Source organism: Notothenia rossii (genome assembly GCF_949606895.1).
Source record: "Notothenia rossii genome assembly, chromosome: 3".
Taxonomy (NCBI): Eukaryota; Metazoa; Chordata; class Actinopteri; order Perciformes; family Nototheniidae; genus Notothenia; species Notothenia rossii.
In genome coordinates, this window is record NC_136901.1 from 19,465,645 (window position 1) to 19,490,133 (window position 24,489).

The window sequence follows — 24,489 nt, forward strand, 5'->3', positions numbered from 1 at the left end:
TTCAGGGGTACCGATTATACTGTAGCACCAACTAACGTTCATTACTTCAGACAACAACAAACCACAGTGAACAATAGTCAAACGTGAACGAAGAAGCTGATGAGACCGCTTTGGTTGGCCCCGTGGATGGGACATTTTGTTTTAAAAAACGGACGGATGGAAGCGTCAATAAGAGCACGGTTGTTTGCAAATGATGCAAAAAGGAATTCGCATATCACCGCAGCACATCAAGCCTCAAGTATCACCTCAATGCAAAACATATAGCAGCTAGCGTGGAAGCTAGCGTGGACGTTAGCCCGACTCGGAGTACAAGGACCCACACTCAATTCGCGTTGATCAAACAGTGGCCTATGCAACAGAGAGATTTTATTTTTCATCAGGATATTGGAAGAATAGGAGGGATTGAGGTCAATCACTGGCACTTTTTTATTTTATTTTAAATGGTACACTTTATGTTGAACTATTTATTACGTTGTTGGTGCAACTGGCACTTTATGTTGAACTGTTTATTGTTTTGGCCAAGGTTATTGAGAGAGTTGGACTGAAATGTATTAGATTTTTTAAATCAACTGTTGGTAAATCAACAAAGTCTGTTATGGCCTCTGAAGCAACAGAGAGATGTTTTCTAATAGTCAGGGTTTCCAATGTTCTGAATGTACTTGAAAGTATTGTGTTTTAGTTAAAAAACAAAGTGTTATAGTTTACAGAAGGTCTACCTACCTATAGGCTACCTGAATCTCTGAAATGTACTATATTCCTAAATATGCTATTGCTACACTTTATGGCAAAAATTGCACTTTTCTGTTGGTCTTGGTTAAGTACCATCTTGAAAAAAATAAACAATGTTTTGTTGCTTAAGCTTATGTATTCAGTCATTATTCAATAGTATACTAAAATCCATGTGAAAAAAAATTGCTTCTCACTGTTCTCAGGTCAAACATTTATATGCGATTAAAAATGCGATTAATTGCGATTAATTAATTACAAAGCCTGTAATGAATTAGATGAATTTTTTTAATCGAGTCCCGGCCCTAATATATATACTTATACCACCTCTGTTTATAGCCTATGAAAAAAACTATTAGAAATAGAAGGCTAAAGCTAACGTCAGCATATAGTGACAATATATGCTAGCTAGCTAGCTCAACGATTCCTTAAATAATATTGCCACAGAAAAACTTTTCAGTTCACATCATGGTCTGCCGCTCCGACAGGGAGCTCTGCTCTGAAAACCTGAACGGCCCGTTCTAACAGCTCTTCACCAGCGGTCCAGTCTGTGCCACAGTGACTCCGGACGCGCAGTTAATATTAATGAACGCACCCGTAGGTAATGTAGCTGCTGAAGCTAGACCATCATCTCGGAGCAGCAGAGCCTTATTATACATCCATGAGCAGAGCCAACAGGCAGGAAGACTCGAGCACACAGCTCGCACTTCATTATAATATATACAAAAAGAACACCATGCGTGTCATGATGGCACATAACAGCTCACGGCCGCAGATTACTCCGGGTCCCAGACCCCCCCATACCCCAAAAATATTTGTATTGCAGATCTACACGAAATGACATGAAATCACTGACAAATATGAATATACTGTATTCAACTTCATTAAAACGTTATTAACGTGCCTAAACTCAGTAATTCACTAAAAATATTTATATTTTAATGGAGCCTCGTCGGCAGAGCAGGATCCCAAAGCATAGCGGAGGGATCTTGATCTTGAAAAATAGTCCGTTGTTACCGTTTTTTTAACAGTCTGAATGAAAAGGCAGCTCTCAGCTGTGTATTTACACAACTAATGGCCCATCAACCACAGCTCTCTCCCCCCTCCCCCCTGATCTTTCTTCTCCAGCAGCTAAATTAACTGTAGGTTACTCTGAGTGACAAGCTTACAGTAGACACAACACTGTCATTGTAAGTGACCCTCAGTTCGTTGACTTTTATGTTCAACTGCTAAATTCGTTACTGATAAAAAAGGGCTTCTACTGTACCTAATTACCTTAACACTAGAACCGCCAGAGTTTTTTGTATAGGCCTACCTAAACCTGTCAAATCCCGCTATTAGAATGCAATTTTTAACAACATAGGGTGCTACATAACACACTTTCAGGAAAAGTCACGGACTGGGAGACTTTAATATTTTATTGAAAAAAAGTTACATTGCACACACACAACACACATCACACAGATTGACCCGATTGGCGGTTCTAGTATTAAATAAACTCACTAATGAATGAAAACAGTTCAATATGCATTATTCTTATTCTTATCATTCTTTATGAGCGCAGAAATAGTCTTAAAATCAGATCTGTTTTTTAAATGAAATCTGACGGCAGGCAGTTAGCTCTGATCACCTATGATAAATGCGCCACACCTAATCGCTGGCCATTCAGCCACAGAGCTCCCTCTATACAAATCAAACTGTAGACGGTGTGAAAGCACCTATTGTTTTAAATAATGGTCGGAATGTGACCTGTGAGCCTTCTGAATTACCGTGGGACAGCACATTCTTAACTAAAATGTTCAATCAATAAAGTAACATCTTATCTTATCTTAATAATATCTTCATATTAATAATAATAATAAATCATACAGTATGTGTCCGAAAGGGAGCAGGAGGAAGCAAACACAAAAATATACAAAAAATATACTGCATATTAAAGCAAACGATTGTAAAGGTAAAAGTATGAGCATAACAAATAAAGAAGTGTAATGTAAACATTTACATTATTATTATGATTATTTAATATATAAAGACTATATATTATTGAATTACAAGATTAGATATACTTTAGTATAGTATCTAAAATATTGATGTGTTCAAATGCTCTTCAAAACACAACTGAAAGTCCATGAAACTTGTCTTTCTGTATTTGTGAATGAAGCGCCATCTCCTGGTTAAAACCTGAAATGGAAAATCTGGCAACGCCCTCTTGGAAAATAGTGGGAGGGCTTAACATTCCTCTATACTGGTCTTAGGCAGGTCGTAGACAGGAAGCTGTAAGCTGCAGTCTGAAATGAAGTGCTACATCTGTAAGAGTAAACTGTTATAGCGGGATTTGGCTGCTATGGCACTCAAATACACTGAACAAAAATATAAACGCAACACTTTTGTTTTTGCTCCCATTTTTCATGAGATGAAATCAAAGATCTAAAACATTTTCTATATAGACAAAATAACCATTTCTATCAAATATTGTTCACAAATCTGAAAAAATCTCTGTTAGTGAGTTTTTCTCCTTTGCCGAGATAATCCATCTCATCTCACAGGTGTGGCATATCAAGAGGCTGATTAGACAGCATGATTATTGCACAGGTGTGCCTTAGGCTGGCCACAATAAAAGGCCACTCTGAAACATGCATTTTTTGCTTTATTGGGGGGGTCTGGGGGGGGTCCGAAAACCAGTCAGTATCTGGTGTGAGGGTTAGGATTAGGATTAGGGTTAGGGTTAGGGTTAGGGTAATGTTGTGAATCGAGTGGCCTGTGTTCATCGTCCATAACATACGCCTGCCCATACCATAACCCCACCACCACGGGCCACTCGATTTGTGGCCAGCCTAAGGCACACCTGTGCAATAATCATGCTATCTAATCAGCATCTTGATATGCCACACCTGTGAGGTGGGATGGATTATCTTGGCAAAGGAGAAATGCTCACTATCACAGATTTTTTCACATTTGTGAACAATATTTGAGAGAAATGGTTATGTTGTGTATGTAGAAAATGTTTTAGATCTTTGAGTTCATCTAATGAAAAATGGGAGCAAAAACAAAAGTGTTGCGTTTATATTTTTGTTCAGTGTACTTATGTGGAGAGCACTAGTTCCTCACTGACAGGTCGGCCTGCATCTTTCACAAGGCCTTATTGGCTTCTTTAAAGTAGGGTCCTTTGCTGTTGTTATTTTGCTGCACTAATGCAATCAGCCAGTTAAAGGCCTGCGTTCCTTTGACTCTAAGCGTTCTGCAAAGGTATATGTACACTCCCCCCTGCATACTGCTCTGTCAGCACGAGTGGTAGCAGCTTTGGGCTAGTGGTTTGAAGAATATAATAGATTTGTTTCTGTTAAGGAAACTTTCATCAGATTTAAAACCACTGGTGATATATATTTTGTATTTCACAGTTTGATTATGTGTGGTGATTGTCAAGTGTTGGATTCCAACATGAAGCATTTGAACACCGGATTACAACTTTGAGGCCTTTCTCAATCAGTGTCATTTCTCTTTCTCCCCATCTGCACTGAAAAGACTGAATCACTGATCTGGCCTCAAACCTTGTGTACATCTGTGATTTTCTTGGTTTTACACCAAAGACATAAAGGTAATACATACAGTAGACTTATTCATGAATTATTTATGATGAATTCTCAGATAAAAACAGTGCATCTAAACTGAGATAACAACTAAAGTGGCTTTGAGTGCCTTGCTCTTTGGAATAGTATTGCAGTCATTTTGCTTTTATATGTGGATTATGCTTCCTGGGAAACAGCCATAACCTGAAAGTACAGCAGCATATTCTGGATGCACTACATGTTGATGGCATACAGTAAGTGATGTATTCCGGGAACTATGGATGTTTATGGTGCTTTACAGTCTGAAGTGGGCTGCAGTGGTAACGGAACTTTTAGAACAAGCAAAAATAATGAAACTAAAAACGAGGTTGATAATGATGAGGGCTTACAGCTCAGTCAAAGGCAGTAAAGAATATAACATCATTTATTTTCTAAAGTTCTTACCTGGGATTAAAAGTCATCAAAGTTGGAACAGGTCCTATACATTCTAAAGGTTTGTTGTCGCTCTGTGGTAAAGAGAAACTACATTCTGCCTCTCCAAGTTTTGACTGGTTTGGACTCAAGCAGTTATCAAACGCTACCTGCTGAGAGGTCAGCCGGGGTAGGAATTTTGCCTGAATCTAGGCATATATCATATAGAACCTTAAAGGGTACAGTCTCTCCCCTGCTTTCCTTAATCCATTACAATTCTGTCTGAATTTCATCATGTTAATGACTTTTACATATATTACTACCTTGTAGTACTCATGCACAATGATTATCTATATTTCATGACGATAATTCAAATGTTTGATCATATGCAACTTCTATAAAACACAATTACAATTACTTTAAATACGTATTTCAAACATCAGAAGTAAAGACACACATACAGTATACAACATATTAGGGCTGTACCCGAATATTCGTTGGTTGGAGTACTATTCGGGTTTCAATTTCGTTATTCGGATATTTTTTTTTTGGCAGCCGGGCTGCACTGCGCAGCGCAGAATTGATTGAAATCTCCAATATTTTTGTAAGAGCTTGTGCCTCTTCGGGGGGTGCTAACACTTAACCATAAACACACTTAAAAGTTTATGGTTAACACTTAACCATACATTTTATCGTTTACTTTCTCCGTCTTTATATGTAGATCTAACTTTTTCTCCGTTAATCTCCATCACGTTGTTTCCATAGTAACAACAACTTCCTGTCAACAGCGCTAACTCCTTCAAAAATAAAAGCATGTCCATACAAAATAGGAAACTGTTACGGTTGAGTGAAGGAAGCAGGACCCAAATGCAGATAACTCTGATTAACCTTTATTTCAAGGATAATGAAAATAACTCTGACAAAACAGAACACTCACCGGTGAACTCAGTCACCAACAAAAGCCGAACCAACACTGAACACAGGAAGAGACAAGACTAAATACAGGGAGGGGTAATCACAAGACGAGAAACAGCCGGGCAGGGGAGGAGAAACACAAGGGCGACAGGTGAACACAATCAGACAATTAGACACACCAGGGAAACTAACGACAGGGAGGAAAAACACAGGAAGAAGGACCAGACAATATACAAGGAGGAAAACACCCATAACCAGACATACAAAACTACAAACGTGACATATCATAAGAATCCTGACAGAAGCCAAGCCAAATTACACTTAAGACATATACAACTGCAACGAAAGTAACAAACACAATGCAATATCCTTTTTAATTTCAAAGAACACAAATTGGGTTGTATACATTAAAGGTCCCATGTCATGCTTTTCCGGTTATTACCCGTCCCCTTGTGTGTTATGAAGGTTTTTCTGCATGTAAACGGTGTGCAGAGTCAAAACCCTTAAAGTACACCCTGAAGCGAGTAAAACTCTAACACAGAAAATACCTCCCCAAAACGCCTCGTTGGTGAAACGTCATCATCCATTTGATTCTTCCGGGTACGTGCTTACGAGAGCACGTACCCAGAACTAAATGGGCCAATCCGTGGACCCGTTACGTTAAGCCCCCGCTGATTGGTCCAAATTGACCAATCCACACACACACTCAGTGCAGGCAGCTCTGCTCCCTGCTGCAGGCTGACAGTTGGGATCGTGGCGAAATTCTCTCTGCAGACCCATTCTCACAGCGTTTATCAACCTATAAACCTTTTTCTTACTCAATATCAAGGCACACTTATTGTTTTTATTTCGGCTGTGACTTTGTGTGTGTTCAGGTTGAGTTTGGCTATGTATCGCTAAACAAGGAAATCACACCTCCACGGAGCTCAGCGCGATTCACAACTTACCGACCAATCAGAGCACACTGGGCTCACAGGTAGGGGGGGGGGTGGGGGGGAGCTGCAGCGAGCCGTTTAGTGGAGAAAGTGAATACTGCTGAATACACATACTTTACAGAGATGCTGTATGCGAAACCAGTGTGAGTTTGGAAAATTGCACAGTATTTTTCTATTTTAGTATACCTCAACAATGGAATTATGATCAGTGGAAATGGCCATGACATGGGACCTTTAACAAATAACTATAAAACAACAATACTGTAGAATAACAAAATGAATGCTGTGAACAAACCGCAATACACGTGTTGAAGCGGTTCAACCCCCCCCATGGTTAAGTGTTAGCACCCCCCGAAGAGGCACAAGCTCTTACGTTGATATTGGAGTTTTCAATAAATTCAATTTGAAAAAAAAAAAGGAAGAAAAAAACAAAACGAATATCCAAATAACGAAATTGAAACCCGAATAGTACTCCAACGAACGAATATCCGGAGCCCGAAAGATTCTATTCGGGACAGCCCTACAACATATACTGGAAAAGCTTGCAAAGATTCAGATTGGATAGTGCAGGAGAGGCAACTGTTGTTATTCTACCATCCCCTTTGGCTTACGCTTAAGAAAATTAAGATCCAAAAAATATATTCCTAATTTGTGTAAGATTTTCTTTTAATTAGTCTGAATAAAAAGCAAGTCTTCTCAAGGCCAAGTGAAAAGATAGCAACACTGACCTACAGTGCACATTTTAATGCTCCATGTTATTACTGCATTTTTTGGATACTGTATGTTTCAAAGAGTTTCTCAGATTTTATTATCTCAGTTTGGGAAAAAAATCCACACCCCTCATTTTATCCATCTAACTTTGTCCCATTGTTGTCCGGCAAACTACAATCCCCCTGTAGCGGCCAAAATCATATAGAAATAAAACAGAAATTAACTTAAAATAATACAGCCGCTGAGGCACTAGTTAGCGGATCTTACGCAGGGCAATGATCCAGGTCCAGCCAAGATTCTCCATTTGTGCAGTTTATTTCGATAACAAAGAACAATGAACAGGTTTCCTATCTCTCTTTCCTGAAGCCTTTCCTATGGCTTTCCTTTGTGTGGCTTGAAACAACCTGGTAAAAAAAAAAACGTTTGCCTATAGTGCTCTGGCTCCCACCACCCACCTGTCTCCAATATATACAATTACACCAGGTGCTCTAATCACCCAGTGCCCAAAACATGCCTTCAAAATAAAAGCATAGAAACTACTTTAGCTTATGAGACTAACTAAGAATACATTTACAATAAACACTATAAAACAGCAAGAAAATAAATGTTTAAACTAGTAAATAATATAAAGATATATGAAAATGATGGGTACATTTTGTAATTTCATCCAGTAGTAAAGAAAGGAAACATATTTGATTATTAATTCAGAGCCGTCTTTGAATGAATAAAAAGCAGTTTAAATGCCCATTTTTCTTACATTTATATACAACAATATGTGTGAGTGCATTGAGAGATATTGTTGTGGAGAGTCATTTATATATAAATCGCAAAATAGTGAATCCTTCAGTGAGCATTTATTAATATTGAGACTGATCTGACTCTATACAGATGTTAAGTTCACCTAGGAATGGTATCATTGACTTAAATGTTCAAATAAATGTTGCTCTTCCGTCTATATTGGTCATATGATGCCCCTTGACTGAAATGTTTCCTGTTCAATATCCCCACTGATTTCCTTAAAATTCTGGGATGAGAGTCCACATCACAATTTACTCTGTAAAAAAACTGTAATTTCCCTTTCATCACTCACCTCAGCAATGGACCTCTCTCCACTGTCCCTGTATTCTGCCTCTGACTCACTCTCAAGCGCCTAGATGTCAAGAGAGGTGGTGAAGTGATCATTATTTATTGAGCAGTATACTCTTTCACATTGAATCATAACAAGTCATACTGAATGTAAATACAACTGACTCTAAAGTAAGTCCCAGTCTGTGACATTGGACATTTTGAAGACTCAAAGTTCCAAGCAGTAGGCAGAATATTAGCTAGTCTATGTAATGTGCACAGAAAATAAATAGTTAACTGAATACTGGGATGGAAATGTCCTATAAGCAATCAGTAAAACATAAACACACACAAAAATCTTCTGAATGATAAGAAGTATAATTAAAACATAATGCACATTACCATTTTGAGAGAGAGTACCTTAAAGAAGTCAGAAAATAATCTCTTATCGAACTGAGGGTTCAGTAAAACACACTGATTGCGTCTCTACGTGGACATCAGTAAGCCGTTTATGAGTATTATCCCGGTTATGATCATATTGGGGATATGGTGTTTACATGAGCACAGAGAGATTGGGTTATTCATGCTCCCTGTTTACATTATAAATATTAGTAACCTGGCATTTCGATGCCTTTTCTCATCTAAACTATTCAGTATTTGTATCTCTCTATCATGACATAAAGACGAAACTCCTCTCCAGAAGTGAGACGCCGCCACCGCCATCACTGTTAACTGATTAACTGCTACCAGCTGATGACTTACTTTCCTCTTCTTTTAATTTTTTTTTCTTTTGTCCATGTTGTCTGGGGGAGAAAACATATCAAACCAAGAGATCGTCAGCTTTGATTTTCGCTGTATTAACCATTTCCTGAACATTTGGTGTGTGTGCCTTACCTCCGCTACCGGCATCGCTTCATACAACAGATCTGAGCTGTCCAACTATGACAACACTCCTTGAACATGCGCGCACTATGGGAGAATCTGCCTTGGTACGAAGTAGCAGTGAAAACATGGTACGGAGTTTCATTGATTTGGGCATTCTCTCAATAAGCAAGTGGAATGGATTTGATAGTGAAGCACTGACACAGCGCTCTACAAAGTGCGGCGAGTGGATAGACCGATTCACGGACTTTCCACATGGTAGAAGTTGGGGGGTCTAAACTAATCATTTGAAAAAGTGGGGGGGACTTGTCCCACCCTCATATAATGGCTGCGACGCCCATGGTTAAAGGGAAAAAATAACCATCATCCATTCAAATGCAGTCTGGCACTGGATGGTAGGGAATATGCTTTCTCTTCCATCCTTGTACCATCTCAGTTATCTGTAGTCCCATCCTTGGCTTTAACCCCAGGGCATAGTCGAGAAAGAAAAATAAGGGATTCTGTTCTTGAAAAGGAATGGGCATGCATGATGTGAAAAAGTAAAGCAGCGCTTATGCAAACAGGCCAGGTCTGTCATTACGGGCTCCTTCTATTCATAGACAGCACAAGGATTGATGGTAATAGGCCAAATAGAGGTGGTTTTAAATTGGATGACATAAAGCAGCTGATTGCCCCCCTCCATTGAAATTATCCACTTTATCTCTTCCCTTTTTTGTCTCTAGAGAGCCCTCTGCACTCCCTTTTAGAAAGTGAATTCAAACAGTCATTTCTCAAGAAGATAACGTATATGCCGTGTATTATTCCTCCTTTCCCTGCACACCCCTCTCCCCCCGCCATCCCTCACCCTGTTTTCCAGCCGCTGGAGTAGATATCTGCCAGTGTCAGATATAGATCACGCCTCTCATTGTTTTCCCCCAGCACCATGCAGTGATAGCTCGCCGGGCGAGTGCCGTGCGTGAGCGCAACTCTGCCGGCTTTCTCTCTTCATCTTCACTGAGAGTCCTTCAAGGTCTGCAGAGGAAAGGGAGGATGAATACAACAAATAAACAAGATGAGTGTAAGAGGTGTATGTATGAGCTTGGAGAGGGACATGGCGTTTGAACTTGAATGACCTTACAAAGGGAAAACAAGGACATTATCTGGACAGGATGTGTTCATACTGGATGTTTGTTAAACTTAAGAAAATACTTTTCATGGCTTATATTAATTAGACTGCACCTGTCCGGATATATTCTGTTCTGGTATTTAATCCTTAAACATTTGTAGCCTAAATAGTGTGGCTCTAGTGATACAGTAGCAGTGCTGCTTGGTCAGTGAGTCCAGAGTGAAATATCTTGAAAACTATTAGATGTATAACCATGATCTTCCGTATTGACATCTATGTTCCCAAGAGGATGTACTGACTCCAGAATCACTAGCTTGTTTACAGAGTGCTGCAGGGAAGACATATTTGTTCAGGCCAACACAGAAGTTAGCATCGCACTGGTTCCCTCAACAAAAAGCCAATGGGATTTTTCCATTCGATTTTGGATTACCTCAGAAAATAATAATAATAATAATAATGTCGCAAACAAAGGTTTATGATTCTTTCACATTTAGTTCGCTCATTTAAAAAAAAAAATACCAAAACTCATGATTTAAGTTTACATGCAACATTAAAGCGATAATGAAACTACTTTACAACATGGTCAGATGAATTTACGGTCAGATGAATTTACGGACAGAAGGAATCTTATGCTGACATAGCTTTCACACATCTTGTCAAAAACCCATTAAAAAAAACATTCACTGCGAGATGAGGGATTTAAAAATACAAAATGTGTTACATTTTTTCTTTCTTGAATCTTGAATGGATCACCATAACATTTGTAAGAAACATTCAAACGTTCATGTTCACACTCAAAGAGTGCCAAAGCAAAGACCTTGCTTATGATAATATAACATCCCAAGAGGCCTAACATATTGACCTTCTGCTTTCACCATTCTGCCACAAAAAACTATAATAAGCTCATTGCCTACATCCTCCAACACCTGCTCACAACTTCATAGACCCTTTTACCAACAATATGTACTCTGACGCAACCTCTTGGGGAAGTTTAACATTATCTTTAACTGACTTCTAAGGACTTATACTCAATTTACAATTAGGGGAAGACCATTTTGGGAGTGATCCCGCCCAATAGACTTTACACTGGGACAGTTCACACCAACAAGAGAAATTATTGTCTGTGGTGTGTGTTGTGTCTAGTGGATGAGGTATGTTAATGTGTCCGAATAACTCACTGGTATATTCCCCAGTATTCGACAGTAACCGACATTTCAGAAGAGCCACAATTTCACATAATTTCTGTTACGGATTAGCAGATCATGGCTACCATACCTTAGTTTAGCGTGCTCTGCGGGGTAATGATGCATGTTGAAGGACGCAATGCACTCCGGAATGGTGCGTGATACGTTCCACTTCTGTAATTGTATCATTCATTTAATTATAAGGATTTAGCTTCCATTTTTATGTCCAAGTATATCATTTGTATCTTAGAACCTTCTCCACGGAAAACAGTCCAAGTTTCTCGCTTTATCAAATGACTTTGTATACAGTATGGCATATATTATAAGGATAGTCTTCTTCAACACGGTGTAACACAAAGTGACCAAATTACAGTTTAAAATATAATAGTTTGCCTTACTAAAGAATTAGTAAATGGACATTGGGTTTTTTGACTGAGGTAGTCAAACTATTATTTTTTACACACAACGGAAATGGAAATGAGTGAATTTGGTTGGTTGAGGCAGATTACATTTGGTATCTAGTAGGGCTGTCCCGATTACCATTTTTCGGGCTCCGGATATTCGGTAGTAATCAGCAGCGAATATTCGGCCCGCGCGAGGCGGGGTGGAACGTAGTAAACCGCTTCAACACGTGTATTTCGGTTTATTCACAGCATTCATTTTGTTATTCTACAGTATTGTTGTTTTATAGTTATTTTCTTTATGTATACAACCCAATTTGTGTTCTTTGAAATTGAAAAGGATATTGCATTGTGTTTGTTACTTTCGTTGCAGTTGTATATGTCTTAAGTGTAATTTAGCTTGGCTTCCTATTTTGTATGGACATGCTTTTATTTTGAAGGAGGTTTGGCGCTGTTGACAGGAAGTTGTTGTTGCTATGGAAACAACGTGATGGAGATTAACGGAGAAAAAGTTAAATCTACATATAAAGACGGAGAAAGTAAACGATAACATTTATGGTTAAGTATTAGCACCCCCCAAAGAGGCACAAGCTCTTTTTCAATAAATTCAATTTGAAAAATAAACGGAAAAAAAACAAACAAAACAAATATCAGAATAACGAAACTGAAACACGAATAGTACTCCAACGACCGAATGTTCGGATATTCGGGTACAGCCCTAGTATCTAGTCAAGTGTTTGGCTTGTTTTGCAGATGCTGTTTTGCTTTCTCTGAACCGTAACCATATTTAAAAGAAAGTAAATGGACTTGGAATAACTTTTTCCAAAAAAAGGGAGACTTTTTTGACAGGATGTTTTGTAGGTTATCCACAGTAACGAGGACAATGCTTTTTTAAAGAGATGTTGATTCTTCATTTTTCTTAAAACAATTAATTTCTTCCACAAATGACTTTCCGTAATCACCATTATATTGTGGTGGAAGCTGAGCGAGGCTCTCAGAGACAGATGTCTAGAAACTTTGTCAATTTAAGTGGCTTGTGTAATTGGTAAAAACAGTGCTTCACTGCCAAACTGATGTTACTTTCAGTGTGACAGCAAGACTTTCATGTGCTCCAGCCATGCTCAGTCACATTTAGTGCGGCGAGGCTGTCAGAGCACAGCAGTATAGCAGCTGCTCAATCAGAACCTTTCATGCTTCCTAAAACTAGATGTTACAGTGAACAATCAGGACTGTCCTGGTCCACTCTGTCAGCACAAAGAAATGATGGGAATGATGGCTTAGAATGCTTTCCATTCTTACTTAGCTGTATAATCATTTGATTTACTTTTTACATTTTCTAGCACTGCAGCGAATCACCTCTGCTTTACAAACACAAATCATGTTTGTTGAGGCCCAGATAATAAAGTTTTATCCATCTGAGTATTCACAAGCGTTAGTATGTCGCTGTAAATGAACTGTACAGTATTTAGCCTACTTATAGCCAAACCAATGCAATTTGGGCCTTTTGAAATATAAATCACTTCCAGCTTATTTTGTGTTCTCTTATCCTTGTTCACAATTAAGTTTCCAAGTAACATGCAAAACCTGTATGTTTCAAATGATTTTGCATTTAGCATCTTAGTATTAGGTATAATTCCATGGATTTAATTCCCATTGAATACAAACGCCAGCCAGTGAGAACAGATTAAACAATGTGAAAGTATAGAAATAATTGCTTACTTATCAGAGCATTTCACTATTGTGGAGTTTTAACATGTACTTATGGTTCACTGAGGTGTCTACTTTACTGAAGGTAGAGAAAAATGAGATGAAACCCTTGGCAATTCATATATTCTACAATTAAGCAGCAAGACAGATGTGGCTTGCTGTGCAGAAGGGATGGAACATCTCTCGGCTGACCTTACTCACAGTAACATTAACGTATTTTCTATTTTCAACCAGAAGTCCCTAGAGATAAAAACTCTCGCGGGAGTACTGGCAAAGACAGCACACCGTTGCAAGGCTAAATAAAATAATCAAACAAAGCATGTCAAAAACAGACAAGGGACAATTAAAAATAGTGCATTTTACCACAGAAAAGAGACAACAAATAAAAAAAAAATACAAGATCCAGTTTAGGAATAGCAATTGGAGTCTTAAATAACCCTGTTTTTTTATATGCTGCTTTTTTAAATATATATTTCATTAACCACCTACTGTCACTTCTCTATAAGTCAAGTTTTATGTATTAATGCAATTACATTTGTATCATTATTACTCATAATTGATTCATAACCCTTGATATACATTTTGCCAGGCAGGGACAGTTGACCTTATGTAAGGGAAGAGAGTTTGTTTTTTCTTTTGGAATCTATATTTATTTAAAATACAGTAGTTCAGTGTGGAAAGAAACTGTGACGGACTGGGTACGCCACGCCAGTCCTGGTTCCACCTTAAAGCTGATACTATGCCTTTATGTTCACAGTATGCATCCCGGTCAGTGTTTCCGCCAGGGGGGCGTCTTGCCGTCATTTGACGCCCTTATTCAGCTCGGGACGCCCTGAACTCGAGCCGAGGGCGTCCAAAAATATTAATAATTCGAGAGAAGATCGAGAGTTTTTATCCCTTGAAATGACGAAAAGGAAAAAGGACAAGGACTTCCCTCTGTTGGAGGGGCAAAGGAGTCTGGTGGGATTATTTTCGGAGTATTGAAGATCGTTTCCCCGACTTCGGCGGTGCCTGCTACAAGACAACACGGAACGTGCGCGATTTGGACGCGATGAGCGGTGCTAGTGGAGCACGTGCGTGAGCTGCGAGCACCAGAGCCTCACAGCGGCGAAACTGAGGCTCCGTGGTAAACTGTGGTAACATGAAGAGCCGTCTGGGAGCCGAAACAGCCGGCGCTTTAAGAGAGCCGAGCCCCCCCCCCCCCCACCGGTCTCGGGGTGGACACCCTCTCAGCCCTGGTCTGGTGGAAACACTGCCCAATAATCGAAAAGGATGTCTTATAAATCTTTTTTTGCTGGGGATCCTGTCAGTAACATAATTTGAAAAAAAGGCTGACTGTGCTGAATGTAGTATAAGCTGTTCTCATAATAATAACATCATTTGACAAAGTATGGTTACCAAGAGACAGCATGTACTGAGCAGGACTTTTTCCTAATTGAAACTAATATTGTATGTTCTCTTAGTTAAACAAACTGCTGTTCCTTAATTAAAGCCAACATATCTTTAGCATTTCTCCTCTGCAGTTGTTTTTTTATTGTATGTTTTTAATTAATTTATATATATACTGCCATACTCTCACAAGCTAACATGGTGTGATAATATCAGCCTTTTGATTAGTGCATTAGTCAGTCTTTAACATTGATATGTTGGTTATTATGATATTGATTATGTAGTACGAGTCCAATTCCCAAAACAGTCAATCGTATAATCCCTTTACTGCAACTCAATGGCATCTTTCAATATTTTTGTGGAACATCATTAAAATCCTCTCTCTCTTCCCGCCTCCCCACAAACCTTTCCCAATTCAGAATTGGGAACTTGTGTGACATTTTTTATTATCCAAAACTCTTGAAAAAGGTGAATTTATTGCGGTGATGCGCTAAATGTTTGGAGGTGAGAAAATATGATTTCTTTCACAAACTCTTTATTTTCATTCTTCACATAATGACTTCTGGTACTTTGAAGTAGATAGTAAGGAATAGTGCTAGCTAGTTAAAAAAGAGAATTGCAACATTTCCAGAAACGCCACCAAAATGAGTGCTTCATAGAACACTTAGACTTAAGTAGACATTAGGATGATAGAGCAATAACTTAACATTTACTTCACCCCTCTGTGTGATATCAGAATGAGTACACAATCAAATAACAAGACATTCCCCCCTACTCATTGTAGATTGCATCATGTTGTACAATTTGTCAAAGCCCTGTGGTTGGTCAGTATTGAATTGAAACTGACTTCAGAGCATTCTCCACAATAAATGTGGATTTTAAATCTAGCAAAGGGGGCTGTGAGATGCTCAGCTCCACCTCTCAACTATTTTCCATTGTGATTTTCTCAGTTTATGAATCACAACTTCATCTTATACAAAGGCTGAAAACTTGGTGTATTGAGTATAACACCTTCTTTAACATAAATTGATTTTCTTCGGACCCAGGGGTGGCCGTTGTGTAAGACATGCCAAATCGGCAAACTTTGTCCAACTTATCATTCTACGTGGAAGTCAGAGCGCCATCAAACTTTGAGACTACTTGGTGCTCGGCAGCCTCCGTCTTCCCACACTATAAACTATTCAGCAGAACTGAAACAGGAAACAAGACTCAGAAGAACGGCTGAGGACAAGACATGAAAGGAAGCACTTAAAACATCATTGACCAAAGAGAGCGACCTGTCGGTGAACCAAGGCCCATTTGCTTGCGTTGGAGTAAGATGGTGTGTCCAATGAGCAAATGGGATATAGTTCAGGTTCTTTGGTAGAGAAACGACTAGTCTTATCCCCTTTTTGCCTTACCTTATCCTCTTCCATCCAACCATCCAACCATCCATCTGTTGCGTTATTCTGGGAAAAATCAGTTTACCTACTATACAAGTACAGTACCACCTGACAGAAACATTCACACAGACTGTCACACAAAGCGATTTTACAATTGAAAAGCTTCAAAAGAGACTCTGGAAGTGTTGCAAGCCAGGAGAAGTGAAGCAAGGAACAGCAGTGATTTGTTGACTCAGAGGTTGGGTTTCGCATCTACCTGGTGTTTATTAAGCGCCCCAAAGCCTTGCAGATCCACAGTCAATCATTCAGCAGTAGCGGCCTGATGGAGAGCCTCATCCCCTCCAACCTCTAATGCCTCTGCTGAAGCTATTAGGCAGCCTTAATGGTTTCTGCAGAGAGGATGCCATAATGACAGACTCAAGACCAACATGTCACTCGTTGATTTTTGGCAGTAAATGAATATGGAATACAGATGTTAACATTTTCTGGGCCACGTCCCGGGCACTACCACAAACTCTCTCCTGACCCTCGTTGAGGAAGGAGCTTAGGTGATATTTGAAATGTTCTGAAAATCAGACATGTTCAAGAATATGTGAGTGTGTGTGAATTGTTGCACGGTTTAAAATTGAATTTCCATGCTCAGTCAGTAGGTGTTGGCCAGATAGCAGGACGAAAGGAGAGACAAGCACCGGAGAGTCAGGCAACAGGACACCGGAGTTCTTCAAAGAAACTGGGTGTTGTATTTACTCCAAACAAATTAAATAAATCTAGGACCATAAAAGACTAGGACCATAAAAGAGGTCAACAGAAAATACCTCAAAAAAATATAACAGCAACTAAACAGGTAACTCAACAAACCAACCTCCCACAATAACAAATAACGATAATCCAAACCGAAAGCAAGGGGTAGTAATTCAGTTTAACAGAATACAACAAGATACTGACAAAACCCTAATCCCCCCTTTGACATGGACGCATGTGGTTTCTCCCAATTTGTCCCAACTAAATAATTTCAGGTTACAAGCAAATAAAGAGTTTACAATTCAAACCAAATGTGTGGTGTTACTTGTTGGCATGTTTCACTGCAACTGATATGAAGCAAAACTACTGAAGGGGAGGTTCATTGTAATTGTTTTACCGTGTGGCTCTGGCCATCACATTCCTGTATCTACTTTATACTGGAGATATGAAACTTCTAAAAGCTACCTCACTTTTTCTCAATGTCGTCACATCATGATTGAAGATGGTCTATGCCAGGGTTTTCAAAGTGTGGGTAGGTGAGCCTCCCCTCAGAGAACATAAGAACAGCCGCGCCCCCCCTCCCAATTATTATTGCTTTTATTATTATTATTATTGTTGTTGTTGCTATAATGCAGGGGTATTCAATTGCATTTCAAAGAGGTCCAGTAAGAGAAAATGTAATTAAATGCTCTGTTTTCGCTGTCTACCTTCCGCTAGGGCTGGGCGATATATCGAGTTTACACGATACATCGTGGATTGCACTCCATGCGTTGTCGTAAATGACCACATCGTGAACATCGAGTATTATGTTGTCAAATCAATTTCCCGCCGCAGCCAAAATGAGCTTTCCTTTCTCCCTCATAGACACAGTCACACACGCAGGCACACACACGCAGGCCCCGTCTAACTTGCAAACAAACATTACACACATGCACAGTGACAGAGAGCAGGGCTCGACATTATAAATGGCCCGCTGGCTCGGAAGCACTATTTAGACACCCCGGGCCAGCATAATGTACTTTCCACTTCCAGCAGCTTACTTCCTGGTTTTAGGACGCGTCACTGCACCTCTCAATATGATGCCAATATAAACAAGGTCTTCTGTCGGCTGTGTACATCAATGCCGACCTATGCTGACAAGTAAGTGAAGAGTAGAAAATATAAAAGGTATTGGCTATAGGGAAATGTCCCAGCAGTTTAGGAGAATGAAGGTTCTAATCTAATCTAATACATAGCCATTACATGTCTAACTCCTGATAATGACAGGAAGACAGAAAGCGCATTATACTAATAATAATAATACTACTCATAATAATAGCAGACATTTTTTAACAATGACCACAATATCATTATTTTAATAAACCAAATATGAACAATTGAGGAAAATGAGGAAGAACTGATGATTCAAATGTTGTAGTACAAGTAGTAATGTCGTGCATAAATCACTATTGCAACAAATGTGTTAATTTTCTTCATTATTAGTCGATTTTTTTAATGCAGACATATGTTGCAGGGACTACTAGAATCATCATACTGGCGTGACTGTAAACATGAAGGGGTTAAATAAAAAAAATGTATTTGTTTTAGAGGACATTTCAGAATATCGCGATATATATCGTATATCGCGATATAGTCAGTAAATATCGCGATATCATTTAGAGACCATATCGCCCAGCCCTACCTTCCGCCATTTGAAATTACTCCGACTGTTTCTCTCCTCTTGTCGTGTCTCTGTGTGTGTTTGAATCTATCGTGCTGACTGCACCGATTTGATTGGCTGAGTAGCGTCACCTCCTTAAAACATTAAACAATAACTTTTTAAAACCTTTTTATTTTTATGTTTTAAACATATTGTATAAAACTCCCCCACTACTTGGACTATTCCTTGCACCCCTCTAGAATAAGCCCGAATGGTCTCAACCATATTGCATCAGTAACGTGCACTTGTAGCGATCGGAAAATTGAGTGTTGTTCAGTTTGTGTGTTGTGGAACATGCGTGTCCGTGCATGAAAATATACCACACACCCAATTACAATTGCATGTTCAATTCACTACCCTGGAAGTTAATACAGTTGTTAAAGTTGGAACAGCCTGTGGACAGCCGTTCTTCCTTGCATGTCAGTTGCCGACACCTTCTTACAGAGGACAGGCACATCTAGCTGCAGCACGACCCGTATATTTCCGCACGCCGTGTTCTCAAGACATATTTTTTTTAACATTTTCAACATGGTGGATAAATCCTTATATGCTCCCGGTAACACACTGAACGTCAACTTTGCCTCCTTATGACACTCACCCCTACTTTAGTGGGAACAATGAGTCTGCGTCTTTGATGCACAGAGGAATAAACGCAGATCATCCTCTGGCTGCAGCCTCTACCGGAACTTGCTTTTGATCAAAGTCAATGCGGAAAACCTTCACTCACACAGGTAGGTGGAGGTGAAGGGAATGAGCACTTTTACAATCTTTTTGGCGAGGTGGGGTAACTCGGTCTCCACAGACAGCCACAAGTGGGCAAGTGTCACTTTACTCGTCTTTTTCTCGTTCTTTTGTGTCTCACGCTGCACCTCCCCTGAAGCTCTCTGGCGCCCCCAGGGGAGGCGCGCCTCACACTTTGAAAACCACTGGTCTATGCTATTATCCTCGTCTGCCTCCTGATGTGTGGATGCAGTTGAAATACAAATGAGCACAGCATGCCACACCAACAAGTCTAGTGCCGTGCCAGAGGGAAGAAAAAGATTGACATCGACATTCATCGGCCTAACCTCCTCTAGGGAAAAAAAAAAATCTTCCCTGGGGAGCATGCCCCCATTTTTTTAAATGTTGAAGTCAAAAGCATCAATCTGTTGCACTTTGAGAGCAACATGAAGAGATCTATGGATACCTCTCTCAACACCCATATGAAACAGAACTGTAAGCAGATTTATTTTTCTTCATGGATATTTTACAAATCACTCCCCTTTCAAACTGTATTCTTGTTTATTAATAACAACTTTTTTTTTTAGAGTCATATAGTATTTTATACCTGTTTACTTTATTCTCTTATTTTTTTATAACTATAATGATCATATAAAGATGTGCCTTTACCTCACTGGTTGTAGAAAAAGCTTGTAATATTCTTTAGCATAGCTAGCTAACCAGATGCTAATAACAACGAAGTTATTGACTGTATGATCAGTATGACAGATGAACAGACGCCACTGGGCTTACAACTAAAGACACAGCCACGCAAAAACTGCGGCATGTGTACGGCTCCTTAGGGGTACTGCAATTTGTGAAAGTGCCGGAGCGACGTTCTGGTGCTCTCCGGCAGAACTGCACCCCTGTCAGACGAGACATATACCACGTGATGACACCTTAGGCTCGTGTTGTGTTCAAGGACCCTGACCTTGGCCAGGAAAAACAGGCACTCGCTTGTTTAATTCTTTTGCGGTCTAGATTCATTTAATTTTTTTCTTTTTTGCGTGTGTTTATAAATTACCTCGAGGGCCGTACCAATTGGTCTCGCGGGCCGTATACGGCCCGGGGGCCGGAGATACCCCCCCCTGGGGTAAAGCATTTGATCTTCCCTAACCTAAAGACACAAGCTATATCAGCATTTGATATAATAGACAAATTCACCTTGGGTTAGTTTTGATGTCGTACACATACCACAGCTGATTCTTCGGCTTTATTAATGCTTTTGTGGGGGTGTTATGCAGATTGCACTAAACACAAGACACACTTGACAATGAGAGAGCTTAATGGATTAATGTACCAACAGAAAGTGACAAGTGCCTTTCATGGCCCAGTGGGAGTGCAATGCTTTTAAGGTGCATATGTGACAAGAGCATGGCAGAGGCCAATTGGAAACAATTGATAATGCAGTGAGAAGGACTTACTCTGGGCTCTTAGCCCAGTTAGAGGCTCTCTTACAGGGTGAATGGCTAAGAGAACAGTCTTGGACAATAAGGAGTTTTATATGACTGTCACCATTGATACTAAGTTGTGGAATTGCCGACATATTCTTTCAATATGGGGTGACTGTTGCTGCGAGGGAGTGGAGTCGTCTTTCAATCAGAAGGTTGTGAGTTCGATCCCAGTTCTGTGCATTCAACATGTTGGTGTATCGTGGGCAAGATACTTAACCGTGAGTTGCTTCCAATGACATGGACAACGTTGTGTGAATGTGTTGTATGAATGGTGACTTACGTGAGTAAAATGGCAAATTGCCCTGTATGAATGATGTGTGAACGGGTGAATGTGACTAAAGAGTGGATAAAGTGCTACATAAGTACAGTCCATTTACCATTAATCCGACTTGATAAGCATAATGCAGCATAATATCCAATATGCATAGTCAGGCTTTTGTATAGCTTTTGTCACATGGCTAAAATAAGTTATCAGAATCGGTTCCCTTGCTGACTGTACTCACAGAACAAAATAGATGGTTGATTTGTTCTGCAGTCGTGTCTTTAGTCTTTTGTTAGGGAGATACATTCCCCCTGTAACACCCCAACCACAGGTGTTTCTACCATGTTTCTGTTGTACCAACAACAGCAGCAGAGTGAGACAGGACCTTAGGTATTATAAGTAGCTCTTGAAATATTGGGTTTGTCAGATTTGGTCTACAGCGGTTATTTCCAAGGGCAAGATTTATTTGATCAATGTTTAAGTAAGTAAAGTAAGTTTGTTCGAAGTTCATGTCAGTGGATACCAACAATGTAATGGTTTGGGATAGGATTGGAGCTAAACAACTTGATTTGGACATCCCTATTTGTAAGCAACGTAATACTAAGGACCAAAACCACAATGTTTTGGACATCACTTTCTGCAAACAAGAGAGGGAGAAGATACTAAAAGGTTTGGTAAAATATTTGATTCTTACCTTAACAAATTGAAGTGTTTTACAAACATTAAAGTCAATCATCAAAAACTAAAATAATAGTATCACCTGTCTCTAATTAAACTTTGTATACAGACTACGGCACCTTTGGTTCCATCATATTTTCTTCCATCATGTTTGTGACACTCCCACCATATCTCTCAGCTACCTGATAGCCTGAGCTACATTTAACCATTAGTGTCATTCAGAGTGAAGGTCATCTCCATGTTGCTGTGTTTGGCTTCTCATTACCTGCTATGGGAGGGTTGATTGTGGCAGGAAAAGGTAGGGGATGGGAAGATGTTTTGTTCCCATACATATGCTGTCCTCCTGCTGTTGGCTTGATTACCATTGCTGTCGTCTTTAGCAGATTATTGATTCTCTTTATTGACTATGGGAACGTGAACTCAACAGTTGGTTCTTGTCATTTCCCAGGCATTTGTTTTTGCCTTATGGTTTAAAAGCCTTCTGTGTTATTCATTTGGTAAACATTGAAAGGGAGATCATAACAAAGCCTTGTCTTTATTTCTTCGTTTATCTTCGCTCTGTGTGTTTGATTCAGATGCTTGATAAACCGCAGACCGAGGTCTTTGTAAGTCCATTACAATGTTATTGTATCTGGTTCTGTCTTCCAGATGATATCTGCTAAAGGTTCCCTAGAGTAGCAATGAAAGTACCAAGCACTTCTGTCTGTTCATTGCTATTCTGCTCAAATAAAATGGTTCCAATGCTATCCGGGATAGAAAGGATAGCTGGCCTGTGCCGACGTGTATGAATCACTCCCTTTCAAATTCACCATCCCGAGAAGCAATTTTGTTAATTTGAAGTGGGCTCATGATTCATCTGGGCTAATCTAGTCATCCTGTTGAGACCCTTGATCAGTGAAAATAGGAGCTATTATTCCACAGAACTGCATTGGTGCATTAACTTAAATCAAGCCAGTAGGAGAAATGCTAAAATAGAACATAAGAACATTATAGCATTCCAATGATTGTGGCATATTTATTTTCAGTTTTAAGTGATCTTATATGAAAAAAGATTGTTGGTGAAAGGCCTTTGCGTAGGCGTGAGAAAAAGTTTATATGTGAAGAACTCAAATATGCTCCAAGCATTCTTCAGAACACAGAACACAACAAGTTCTCTGATATAATATGGTTGAGCTGAAATATAGAATAATAGAGATAGTGAAGCAGTTTCACAGATTATCCACTTACAACTCTGTAAAAAGCAAGAGGCATTCGCAATTGTTTTCTACAACAGCCTGGTTTAACCTTGACAAGAGATATAGTGATTAAATCAACATCAAAATCATGTACTGTATGTTCTTGAGGCTATGCTATTTATGTTTGTCATTATTTACTTAGTTTTATTTGTTTGAAGGTTTTTTGTGTGTACTGTCAGCAATGGTTGTTTTTCTTGACATAACGGCATACTTCTCTGATTAATTATGAATGGAATGGACAATGTGATCAATAGCAGTCATAAATCCTATTAATCTCCCTCCTGTTTTTTGTGCTGCAGGGCTGCGGGGGGGAAGGACTGCGACTGCACAGTGGCTCTCACAAAGCCGGAGCAAAAGGGAGGCCAGAACCTCGACAAAGGTCAGATATCTCATCAACCTTTTCTCTGATCTTTGTTTTCCTCACACCGTCCTGCTAAATCATAAGCAACTTAAGACCACAACTGGCTGGCCCTGGGTCAGTGGTTTAACGGTTTATGATTGCACCAATCTATCTGCCTGGTAACGGGTAAAAGTCTGCTAGAGGCCTCAAGAACTAGCAGCGCTTATTTCATTTTACAAGATTAAAGTGTTGTACAGAGCGATAAAACACAAAGATGTTCCCTATGCTAGAGCCTCAACGGTTTTGGTAAATAAAATTAGGGCTGCTCTCGATTAAAGATTTATCTAGACGACTAAAAGTCTTCAATTCAGGCGAATTGGGGGACTGATCGCCTCAAAATGTGTCTACTAAGACTTTTTTCCGCTAACTAACGTTTAAGCGACTAGTTGGGGGAAGCCCTAACTAAAATGTTTTGAAAATTCCATAATTGCACCTTCCACAAAATGAAAACCCACACTCAGATTTGTTAAAACATGTGGTAAGAAAATGAAAAAATTAGAGATGCACCGAATATTCGGCCGCCGAAGATTATCGGCCGAAAATGGTTAAAAAGGCCCTTTCGGCTTTCGGGAAACGAATGTCAGGGAACAGGGTTACATTGTGTGACGTAATCAAAAACGCGGCGACAAGCACGGCCCGCGACCATGCTCGCGGCTGGCTCACAGCCAACATGTCTGGCGCTTGGAGATATTTTAAAATATCAGAAAAAGAGGCGCGGATCGCGATTTGTAAAACGTGTTCAGCTGACATTTCTCGAGGGGGTGTAACTGCAAAGAGTGTCACCACTTCGGGATTACTCCACCACTTGAAATCAAAACACCCGGACAAATATGCGGAGTAAGATCAAATCACAAGCACTGACAGCGAGAGACTGTTCAGCGC

General features: G+C 39.6%; 1 protein-coding gene across 3 annotated transcripts in view; it reads left to right on the forward strand.

Moving 5' to 3' along the window:
• adam19a (ADAM metallopeptidase domain 19a) overlaps positions 1 to 24,489 on the forward strand; it is a 355,481-nt gene that overhangs the window by 34,790 nt on the left and 296,202 nt on the right. For 2 of the 3 annotated variants that reach the window (XM_079669126.1, XM_079669129.1), the window contains exon 2: positions 23,507 to 23,586. In XM_079669126.1, the coding sequence (XP_079525252.1) occupies positions 23,507 to 23,586 (80 nt within the window). Of the gene's footprint in view, positions 1 to 10,129; positions 10,269 to 23,506; positions 23,587 to 24,489 lie in introns of all 3 variants that reach the window. The other variant, XM_079669128.1, reaches the window with a different exon arrangement.